The sequence below is a fragment of the Balaenoptera borealis genome, assembly GCF_965194805.1.
Source record: "Balaenoptera borealis genome assembly, chromosome: 20".
Classification (NCBI taxonomy): Eukaryota; Metazoa; Chordata; class Mammalia; order Artiodactyla; family Balaenopteridae; genus Balaenoptera; species Balaenoptera borealis.
In genome coordinates this window covers 10,731,748-10,742,821 of record NC_138879.1, presented here as the reverse complement: position 1 = coordinate 10,742,821, position 11,074 = coordinate 10,731,748, and the positions used below count along the sequence as shown (strand labels likewise).

Here is an 11,074-nt window from a genome sequence, read left to right as displayed (position 1 = left end):
CAAATTCGCAGGGCTTTTCTGGAGCCGGGCAGAGCTGGGGGGGTGCATTGCTGTTTGTATCGGGAATCTCCTCCCGAACTAAAACATTCAGGACTTCGCCCCAACTAGCCTTTCAACCAGTGGTGGCCAACGTCCAGGCCCAACTTCTCTCTTTACTTCAAAGGGAGCTTCATTCTCCCCGGAGGCTGAAATTTATGAATAAATTCATGCTGAGGGTAATGCAAACCTTAAAGGACCAGGGAAGGTTATATAATAAGCAAATCATCTATTATGAGCCATGGGTTAGGAGTCGCAGTAGCACCACCGATTCAGTTTCTTGTGCTTCATGGCAACTCCCCTGGAATTTTATTGCTGTGTCCTTTAATAAAAGTGTTACCACATGTGGTGGATTCAAGGGGTTGAGCAGCTTTCCAACACAGTATCATTGGATACTGGGGGTGTGTGTGTGGAAATTTTGTTTTAACCTGAAGTGTTAGTTTCTGGGAGATGTCTCAGAGTGAGTTTATAATGTATTGCAGCATCCCTGGCCTCTACCCACTAGACGCCAGTAGCAACAACACTCACCCCTGCCCCGGAGTTGTGACAACCAAAATTGTCTCCAGGCATTGCCAAATGTCCCCTTTGGTGCCAAACTGTCCTCCCTGGGAAATGCTGGTGTAGGGACTCATAATCAACCCCGCTTCTTTGCTTAGAAGAACTTTTTTTTTTTTTTTTTCCACCCCAGGAAAGTGGCTGAGCCTTTCCCAAAGCCTTTAATTTTTTCACCCCATGATTCAGTTCAAGTCCAGATAACTATTTTGCCTCAAGAAAGGGAAAGTGAAGAGACTGTTGTTTCCACGTATCACTCATGACATACACCAGGCTGAAAAGTTAAGAATTTATTGATATACTAAGAGTTAACAAAAAGTTAAGACAAAAATCCTCTGACACCTTTGCTAATGACTCTCCCCTGCAAAATAAATTAACATCAGTCTAAAAAGATCTGCAAACGATTCCTAGTGTTAGTTCTCCAAAAATACTAGAAAATCCACAGAATCTTTAGATGCACTTGGGCAAAAATCTGGTCCTCTAGGCACTACCTCTCCCCTCCTCCCACCCCTTTCCCCCAAACCATTGTGGGTTTCCTGGGGGAAGCATTTCCTTTAACTGGTTGGTCCTGATTGAATATGGGGGCTGGGCTGCTGTGCTGTTTCAACAAAGATCTTAAGTTTCCCAGGGCAATAACATATTCACTTTTGTTCTCTTTTAAAAAAGCAAACAAACAGCCATACTTTAAAGTAATTAGAAGTGGCATACATGAATAATTTGGCTTTTTTTTTTAAATTAAAAAACACAAATCAAGCCAGTGATTGGCAATGGTCCAAAGCTCTGGTCCTCCCCCCCTACTTTTCCCCTAATAAAACCTCTAGGCCCAGAGCTCTCTTAAGTCAGGTCAGAATCTTGAGTGTAACCAAAAACAAGGAACACTCTTTTTGGTACCAAAAAATATATATAAAAATATGCCAAATCCTCTAAAGAAGAAGATAGACTGGCCACTTCTTCCTATCCGTTACAAAAGCAAACAGAAAAACAGGATTAAAACACCCACTCAATATACACTGTGATGCAGTTCGCATAAGAAACCCTGCAGGATAAACAAGTCAGATGTGTGACCAATGCCTAGCCACACACACACACACAGAGCAGCAAAAGAAGTACTACTTTATTGGTAAACATGACAACCAACTCTGAACATCTGTCCAACTCTTCAGCGAAGGCTGTCACGCCTGCACATGTGTGTACACACACAAACATGAACCTCTTGGAGTTGCAAACACCAAGAAAGACACACAACACAGCAAGAAGGCAAAGTGGCTGGGAGTAAGGTGTTTGCAGATTCAAACTTTGGGATTGAAGTAGCTGGTAAACAGAAAGGCACCTAATCAGGGTTTGGAGACCTGGCTGCTGGGGCTGTCAGATCAGCCCAGAGCAAGGTCACCCTGAGGGCTTGCAGGGGAGAGCTGCTACTGGCCTGGCTCTGCAGCCTCTAAGGCAGCAAAACTTGGAGGTTATGAGCTCCTTTGAGGGGGAGGCAGCCCAGGAGAGCCCCTTTAGTCTCACCCAGGGACATCTGGGGACAAGGAGGGGAGGTTGGTGCCAGGGGCCCAGGGTGCTGGCACCCCTTCCTTCCAGATTGTGCAGTGCACTGGCATCTCGCCATCCCCTGCTGGGGCAGTGGAGGGGGCATTCTCCCCCTTTACTGCCCACTTTCCAGTTTCAGCCTGGCTGTCCAGGACCCCCAGTCCTCAGGTTTGCCAGGGTGGGCACCATTCCTGCTGCAGCCAGCATGGCTATCACATACAAGAGTCGGAAGCTGCATTTGGATGCCCCTCAATGATGTCCTGGATGTGGATCTGTCCCCAAAGGCACACTGTTGAAATCGATTTGGCCACACAAAAGCCATCTCTTCCTATTTGGCGTGGAGGGTGAGGGACTGAGGGGACTGGAGTTCTGGCAGGCCCACCCTCAGAAACCAGAGCCCACCGTGTCCACTGCACTCAGGGCTATGGGGACAACAGAAGATCCCACACCTGCTGGCGGATATTAACCGATAATTGAAGCAGAAATAAAGTTCCCTGCACTCCCACTTTTCTTTTTGGCATCAAAGACCAGTGACCCCACTCACTGATGTACCTCTCTGCCCCAAATCAGTAATGGCAATTCTGTTGCTGGTTGGAATTGCCAAGACAGCTGCCGGACTCAGCCATCTGGGGGGAGGCAGTCGGGCTGGCAGCTCCGGCCTTTCCAAAGGCCAGATGGGTCACTCAGATTTTGTCCCATTTCCCAAATGGTACAGGGATACAGCTTCTCAGCTGGGTAAGAGAACATGGAACCCCCAGAAGTGGGGAGGGATTGTCAGGGGAAGGTAGGTGGGAACTGTGGGAAGCACCTGCACGGCAGCTGGAAGCCAGCGGATGTCGGGAGGGGAGACCTACTTCCAGCAACTACCCACCTCCCAGTGGATCTGGGGCAGTTTGTGGGGCCATGATTAGGACTAAGGCAGTCCTTGAGGCTGGCAGAAAGGAGGGCAGCAGCAGGACACCCTTCTCCTTCTGTCCCCCAGACTCGGAGGTTCAGGTGGAACAGCTCTGGGACCAGCCCCTTCCCTGCCCATGCTGGCCTCTGAGTCGACATTTGAGGGCTGCTGTTGTTAATGTGAATCAGGGTTAGATGGCACCAACACCAACCTCTTCAGGGTTCCTGATCCAACTGCCACACCTGTCCTCTTACATTAAGGCCACAGCCCTCATCTGTCCCGGGTGGGGGCAGGGACAGGGAGGCGGGCAGTCCCCTCACCCTCGCCAGCTCAGGCATTGCTGAGGGGGGAGTTCCGACCAGAAAGGCCCCTTTCCTGCTCCCCCCACCCTTCCACACACTGAGCAGAGTCTTCCCTGGAGCAGCTCCCCAGACCTTACCTCCCCCCAGCCCTAAGTACACCTTCTATTCCAGCCGCTGGGCAGGAACAGCCAAGCTGGGCCAGGAGAAGCCCCCCCCTCTAACACCTGTGCCCTGGGGAAGTGGGAGGCAAGGTGACCACCGTTGTCATCACAGGCCACAGAGGCAGTTCAAACAGCGAACATGGTTGGGCTCAAGAAACACAGGATGCTCTTGAGAAATATTTCGCTGAGCCACAGGCGGCCACCTAGACTTCCTGAGGCAAATGGAGAGCAAAGCGAAGGCCCAGAGGTAGGAACAAGGGCGAGGCCGGGTGGCAAGGCATCACGGAGCCTCCCCTGCCAAAGTCGCAGGCAGGGCTGGGTCCAGGGGAGTTCCCATCCAAGCCTGCCCTTGAAGGAGGCCACCGGCCCCTGGAGAGGGTTTGGGATGCGGGCCATGTATCAAAGCAAAGCCAGAGGCCAGAGAGGGGCAGGTGAGACCCGGGCAGCCAGGGGGTGTCAGTAATGTCTCAGGTTGAAGAAGCCCACGCTGGTGGGAGACTCCTTCACCGTGACTGTGATGAGGTTGGCGGTGACGTCGGTGACGAAGACGTGCTCTATGAGGCTGCGGGTGGGCTTCCAGTCCTGGCTGGTTTGGACGGACACTGACAGGTTCTGTCCGGCACTGGGCAGGGAGGCCGAGTCAGGGTCCGAGTCGGAGCTGCTGTTCTCTTCGCCGGTGCTCATCTCAGACAGTGTAGCCGTCTTCCGCGCCTCTCCCGGAGTCGGGTGGCCCTCCTGCCCTGGGGCCAGGCTGCCCTTGACAAAGTCCCTCTTGCCGGCAGGGGTGGGCAGGGCTGCTGCCCTGGAGGCCAGCTTCTCACTCTTGCTGCAGTCGGTGGGCAGGCCAGCCCCACTCACCGCAGTGAGGCCACCCCCGGCACCCTTCCCAGTGGCTGGGTGGGTGGCAGGGTTACCCTTGGTGGTTGTGGCATGGCGGGCGACCATGCCCAGCCCTGGTGTGCCGTTCTTGACACTCTGTAAGTCCAAGACCTGGAGGCTCAGCTCCTGGGTGGGTGCAGGCTGGGGGCCCAGGCACCCGGCAGGGACCTTGTTGCCACTGTGGACGTGTGGAGGCCCTCCTGTGCCCCCCACTTTCTGCTCCAGAGCACCACTGGGGGCCTTTGGGACTTTGCTTCCCGGGGGGCTTATCCCCAGCTCCCCCTTCTGCGTCCTCACCTTCAGGTCCAGCCCTAGGCTGCACTTGCTGGCAGTTGGGGCCCTGAGAGCCAGTCTGCCCGCGGCCTGGGCCTGGCTCTGGCTCATCCGGTTCATGTAGTGCACGATGGAGCTCTGCCAGCTGATACCACCCCGGCTGGGGCTGCCGGCCATGCCCTTCATCAGGCTGGCCAAGTTCTCCGGGGTGGCCATGGTGCTGGGGCCACTGCAAGCCTCCTTGGCATGGGCCTTCAGGGCTGCCAGGCCGGCCACGGGGGCACTGAGCGGGGGGGGCAGCTTGCCGGCCGGTGCCCCTAGGTCCTTCCGGGCCGTCTTCAGCACCTTGGCCAGGCTGACGGGCCTCCGAGCCGCCTTCTGTTCTGGGGGCAGGGGCTTGCGACCCCGCTTCTTCCGGATGGGATCCTTCAGTTCGGGCTTGGCTACCAGGATCTGGGCCTTCTTCTGAGGCACTGGGTGAGTCTCACGGCCCCGGGGGCCCCTCTTGGCGTCTAAGTCGCTGTCATCCTCTTCATCTGAGGAAGAAGAGGAGGACGTGGAGGAAGAGGAGGAACTGCTGGATTTGGATTTAGAGGGGGCGTCGGGTTCCTGCAACGACAAAGGGGAAGGTATCACTTCTACAGCCTGGTCTCCAGGGGCATCAGACACCTTGGAGCCAGCCCCTCCTGTGGCTTCCAGACCAGAGAGGCAGCCAGGAGGGAGCGATCTCACTGTTTGGTTCCAGAAAGGATTGACGAGGTCCTTACGAGGTTCCAAGAAATGCAGTTAAAAGCGAAAGAGAACGAAGAAAAATAGGTGGTTCACAAAGTGAAGCCAGAACGATGGAGGGAAACGCTCACATGCTGACAATGGACGCCGAGCTTTCCAGGGACGCACGGGGAGCTCCTGGCCCTCGGCAGACACCTGGAAAAGGGAAATTCAGAGCAGCATGATTCACATGTCTCAGAAGGGAAGGGTGGAGTGAAGCAGTGTGTGTGAGAGCTCGGTAACCTAAAGCAACTGGACATCTTGCTTCCATCTCCCCATTTCCAAAGCTGACCCCTTCAGAACCTTCCAGCACACAGGAAAACAAACCACTGCCCTCCTCATCCTCTGGGTGTCATCCCAAACACTAATTAAGCACACCCTACTGTTTCTCAGGTCCCTGTGTAAGAAGTGTGCTTTAGGTAGACAGAGCCAACACCTGCTCCCGGCCACAAAGCTCGCCTGCCCCAAACTGGGGACGATGGAATCAAACCCAGGGAGTCTGGGGCCTCCTTGCCTGGCTGGCCCCCCGCCTTGCTGATGTTTCTCAACGTACACGCCCCACATTCTCCTGCAGTAAAGTTGACTCCTCCAGCCCCACTATCCTGCTCAAAAGGAACATTTTGAGGACAAAACCAGGCCAGCGTACCCTAGCCAATAAGACTCACGGCAGGATTCTCAGCCTCCTGGAAGGGCGGTTTTGTAAGAAGTGACTGAGCTCCTGGCCAGTGCGTGGGTTCAGGCCCTGAGGGCAGTGCCTTCGAGAGAGACATCAAAGACACATCTAAGACTGAGGCCGGGACCCCTTCCCCATCCTGCCTCTGAGCTACTGGAAGGAGCGGCTGTGCCGTGGAGCCCAGGTGTGTGCGCCCCTCTTAGCTGCGCCTACCTGGCAAACCTATGAGCACCTACTGTGTACATGCTTCCTGTTTTTTGTTCCCTGTAAGCCACTGGAGGTGGGAAAGTAGCAGAGTGCACGTCACAGGACCAGGAAACCAGCTTGGGGGGCTTAACCATTGCAGGGCCCTCCCCAGAGAGACAGGGCAGGAGGTGGCGAGCTGAGGTTTGCTGTTGCCCCCTGCTGGCAGAGGCTCACAGCGGCAGCCTAGAGAGAGGCAGAGCCAAGGTCTTCTGAGCAAGGGAAAGACTTATGTGGAGGTGCCAGCTGGCCTCCTTCCCCAAAGCCCGCAACCCTCCCGCCACTGCCTTCCACTCAGCCGGCCGAGAGCCACTGCTGGGAGGGAAGCAGCGACCCACCTTGAGCTTGGAGTGCCGGCTGCAGGGGGACATCACTGTGTGCTTCCTCGGCCTGCCCCTGGGCCGCTTGCCTCTCTTCCGGTTCTGCACCTCCTTCTCGTGTTCCCTGAAGACAATCAGCAATCAGAGTCACAGACTTTCCTTCTGCCACCCTGGAACCCCGTGGTTTCAAACACCCCCAGGTAGCTTATCACCAGTTTCCCTGCAAAAACATATCCTGTTAATTAACACATCCAAGGCAGAGGTCCAGACCCCCTCTTTGCCTTAGGGGTCAGTATTATTTTTACCTCCATCTATTCCATTTACATTTGGGTAAAGACAAGTCACGAAATTCAAGTAAAGCTGGGAAAGGAACAGTTCCCAGTTTTCTCCGAATCCTCGTAAAACCCTGTGTGAATCCTGGCCACTTTCTGCAGGGAGACGGTATTGTGGAAATTCTACAATACCACAACTAGAAGGAGGCTTTGTAGTCACGTGGTCCAACCCCCTCACTCCAAGTAAGAGAGTCCAGAGGTAGGGAGGTGAGGACCATTGCCCCCCATTCTCAGTCTTCTAATGCCCGCACAAAATCTCACGGTCGTCAGAGCACTGGGGTAACCAAGGGCTCCTGTTCCCCACACGGTCTACCCAGAGCCAGTGCCCCTGGCTCACATTTCTTTTCCGGTTTCCTTTTTCTAAGCCCTTTCTGTTCCTAGACTCTGCTCTAGATGGAAGTACTGGTGACGCCTGATTCCGAGGTGCCCACGGCTCAGGGCTCAAGGCAGGACACCATTAACCAGCTCCGTGACTTGGGGTCAGGGAGCCAAGAAAGCCGCCTCCACCCACCACCCCCAAAAGCCTCTATTCCAGGCTACCCCCGGGGAAGAGGCTCTATCTCGAGCAGTTTCCCGGTAATCAAAATGGACAAACATCATCTCATTGAGGCCTGTAAGGTGATCTCTTAAAGAAGCCAATTAGTACAACGAGATAGAGCTCATACTCAAAGCAGCCCCAACCTGTCTCCTAAAAGAACAGGAGCACTCATGGGTCTCCGCTGACACATTAACCTGTACCCGTGAGCTCTGAACCTGAGACTTCCCCTTACAGTCAAAGGCCACATCCCCACACCAAGCAAATCACCACCAGTTCCTAGTTCCCAGGGGGATCTCTGGGCTGAACAGGAAGGCAGAGCACCCACTTTCCCAGTTTTCTCTCCCCCGTGATGTAAACCAGACCACCGGTGCCATGGTTCTTTTTAACTGCTGCATCTATCTCTCTGGGATTTGCTAACCTCAGTTCCTGTCTGCTATGCTGTAAGTAAAAGTGACGTTAAGGACACACTCTCTCTCGACGGTCAGGACACTGTCTTACAGAGAAAAGTACCAGCTTCCACCCTCTGCGACTTACAGGAGCTGAGTTATGGAGTAAATAGCAGACGGTGAGCTTGCTGATAAACTTCTTCAAAGGTACTGAGGCAAGCATATGCTCGATGTATTTTCTCTCACTTTCCCCACCAAAATCTATCTCTATTTTTCCCCATTGCCATGGCCCTTCTGAGAAGACCCAAAATATCCTGCTATAGTGAAAAAAAAGTGGACACAGCTTGAGCTACCAGAGAACAGCTGGCCGGATCGACCCCATCTGGGAAAGCTTTTGAGCACCTAATTTATCAGCCTCTATCAACAGGGCAATCCCCACACCTTGCCCCCACCAGCCTGCTCTGGAATAGCACTCCCTGGAACCTTATGCCATCACATGCTCCTCACCACCCTTTCCCCTGAGTATCTCAAAGAGGTCTCTCTTAACCCAAGTCTCCTACCTAAAAATAGATATGACATCTAGAATTACAGAAGTAAATTCAGCCCCTGAGACTGGTAAAGGGGCTCCCGTGGTGCTCACTTGGTGCTAGCTATTTTGCAGCACAGAGAAAAACAAATGTGTTGTTCTTGGTCAGACACACCACAGTAGGCATAACTTTCTGCTGTGTGTCCCAGTTCCCTCTCTGAGCCTTCTCTTGCTCAATGGCACCCACGAGGAGGACTGGGAGGCCAGGTCTGCAATTTTTAGGGCAAACCTGCCATCCTTGTTTTTATCAGTGCTGTTTGCAAACTAGTCAACAGAAAAGGCCAAGAAGAGAAGCCAGAACTTTTCACGAAGGAACCAAGAAGGTTCATTTTGGCAAGTCTGGCTGTCACAAAGACCAAAAGCAGCACTTACTCAGTGACTCCCAAGGTCTGGGCACAGTGCTGGCCAGCCGAGGGAAGGTGGGAAGAGGACTCATCTGGGACCTCAAACCACAGCCCAAGCCTGGGACTCCTGGAGCGCCATCACTGCCCTGTACGACTGTGTGACAGGCCAGGGTCCCCCCAACAGTCTCCCCCTCCCACAGGTCTGTTAACTTTCTCACTTCTTCTGGAAAGCCAAGAGCAGCCTCGGGTCCAGGATATTTTCCTCTGGCTCCCAGCTGTTGTGTCTAGAAAAGCAAAGAACAGGGCATCTTAAAGCACTGGGCACTGACCAGACACTTCAGAAACAAGCCCAAGTGGGGTTGCCCCATTGCTCTCCGATCCCTGTTGGCAGCCAGGGCACCGGGGTGTTGGGGAGACTCGCAAAAGGTCTCACCCACGCCCAGGACAAGCTCCTGGACACCGAACTCTTGAAGCCAACACCGTGTCCTCAAACTCAAAGGGAAACCACCACCTCAACCCCCAATTAACACCCGGCCTCAGGAGGACTCTACAGCCTCCCTCTGGATGAAAACAAATCCCAATAAAATGGAAAGTTGCAGAGAGGGAAGACCCCAAACCCTGGTCCGGAGCCAGGGAGGGAAGGGAAGGCTCCTTCAGGATGCAGGGAGGAGGAGGCCTAGGGGCACAGAAACGCAGCCCAAAGATGTTGCTGGCGCCCAGGCCTACGCGGGCCAGGAACCCGGAGAGTTAAGCAAAGAAAGAAAAGTGGGGTCCGGGAAGAAAGGGGAACTGGGTCTGCGCGATTGTCTGTAAATAGAGCCCCTTCCGGGATGCCAAGTCCCCTCCCTTCCATTAAAAGAAAAAAAAAAAAAGGAGCTCTACATCCATGAATAGAAAGCTCAGGTTACAGCGGGGAAAATACGGACTAGAGGAGGGGGGCTCGCGTCCCGCGGGGAGGGCTGAGGCGGGCGGGGGCGCATGCAACAAATGGGCGCGGGAGGACCGCGCGGCGCCGGAGGACCGCGCGGCGCCGGAGGGGCGCGGGCCAGGCGCGGGGAGAGGCGGCCGGGGCGCCGGGAGCGGAGCTGGGCGGGCTGGAAGGGGAGGCCGCCCAGCCCTGCGACCCGCGGGCTTGTAAACAAAGGGCACCCCGCGCAGGCTGGGTGCCCCCTCCCGCCAAGCCCGAGGAACCCGCGGAGCCCCCGCAAACTTCCCGCCCGGCGCGCGGACGCCCCCCGACGGCGCGGCCGAGGAACCCCACGCCGCCCCCCCTTCACACCGAGGTGGCGCGGGCGGGAAGGCGGGCGCCGCATTGTTGGGGACTCACTTGGAGGACCAGCCACGCCACTTGACCAGGTACTCCAGCTTGCCCTGCAGGGAGAGAAGAGGCGCGTGAGCCGGGGTGGGCGGGCGCGGGTGGGCACGGGCCGGGCCGCACGCACCTTGCGGAGCCGCTTGCTCAGGATGCACTCGGCGGCGAAGACCTGCTCGCCCACGCTGCTCAGCTCCTCCATGCTGCCCCGCCCAGACCGCGGCAACCGCCGCACCCCGCACAGCAACCGCCGCCGCGCGCCCTGCCGGCCGCACACAAAGCACCGCCCCCGCCCCGTTCAGGCCCGCCCCGCGCACGCGCAACGCCTCCGCGCCCCGCGCGCCCCAGCCCGCCACCAGCCCGTGCGCGCCGCCCTGTTCCGGCATGGACCAATGAGCGCGAGGGGGAGGTGCCGGGGGGCGGGGCGCGCATTGTTCACGGCGGGATCAGCTTCGCGCCCCGGGCGGGGGTCCGGCGCGCCTGGTCTGGGTGGGTTGGTGCCGCGGGCAGCGCGCGTGGGCCAACCGAGCGCGGGTGGGTCCCTCGCGGGGAAGAAGGAGGCGCCTTGCCTCTTAGGACCTGGCGATCAACAGTCGAGTCCCGCTTGGTCTCCGGGGTGCGCCCGGCCTCCTCCGAACTTCGTTTTCCGGGCAAAAAGCCATTGTTCTGCCCCGAAGGGGGGGGAAGTTGGGACGCGGCGAGGCGGCCGCTTCCTGCCCCTGTCCCCGAGGGGCGCTGCTTGGGGCGCGGAGGGCCCAGACGCCCTCCGCATTTTTGAACTTGGTCTCCTTTGGTCTCGGGCAGTCGTACTATTTTGCGTGGGAGCAAAACGGGCTGGGGCGGGGGCGGGGAAGGAATGGAAGACAAAGTACTGGGGGAGGACGTGAGCGGCAAAAACGGAGCAGCCCAGCTTTTTCCCTCAAAGGCGAGAGAGGAAAATG

At 56.3% G+C, this 11,074-nt stretch overlaps 1 protein-coding gene across 6 annotated transcripts; it reads right to left on the bottom strand.

Annotated features, from left to right (window-relative positions):
* Positions 1–863: 863 nt before the first annotated feature.
* Positions 864–10,421, bottom strand: CBX2 (chromobox 2). Of its 6 annotated transcripts, none has more exons than XM_082372780.1 (5): positions 10,264–10,421; positions 10,149–10,192; positions 9,040–9,105; positions 6,654–6,759; positions 864–5,240 (listed from the first exon to the last, which is right to left on the bottom strand). In XM_082372780.1, exons 1-5 carry the CDS (start codon positions 10,333–10,335, stop codon positions 3,936–3,938), a joined length of 1,593 nt encoding a protein of 530 aa, XP_082228906.1. In that variant the 5' UTR covers positions 10,336–10,421; the 3' UTR covers positions 864–3,935. The 6 variants fall into 6 exon arrangements, with proteins under 6 accessions (XP_082228906.1, XP_082228909.1, XP_082228910.1 ...); XM_082372783.1 differs by having other exon boundaries at positions 6,654–6,855; positions 10,264–10,278; XM_082372784.1 differs by lacking the exon at positions 10,149–10,192 and having other exon boundaries at positions 6,654–6,855; positions 10,264–10,418.
* Between the last annotated feature and the right edge of the window lie 653 nt (positions 10,422–11,074).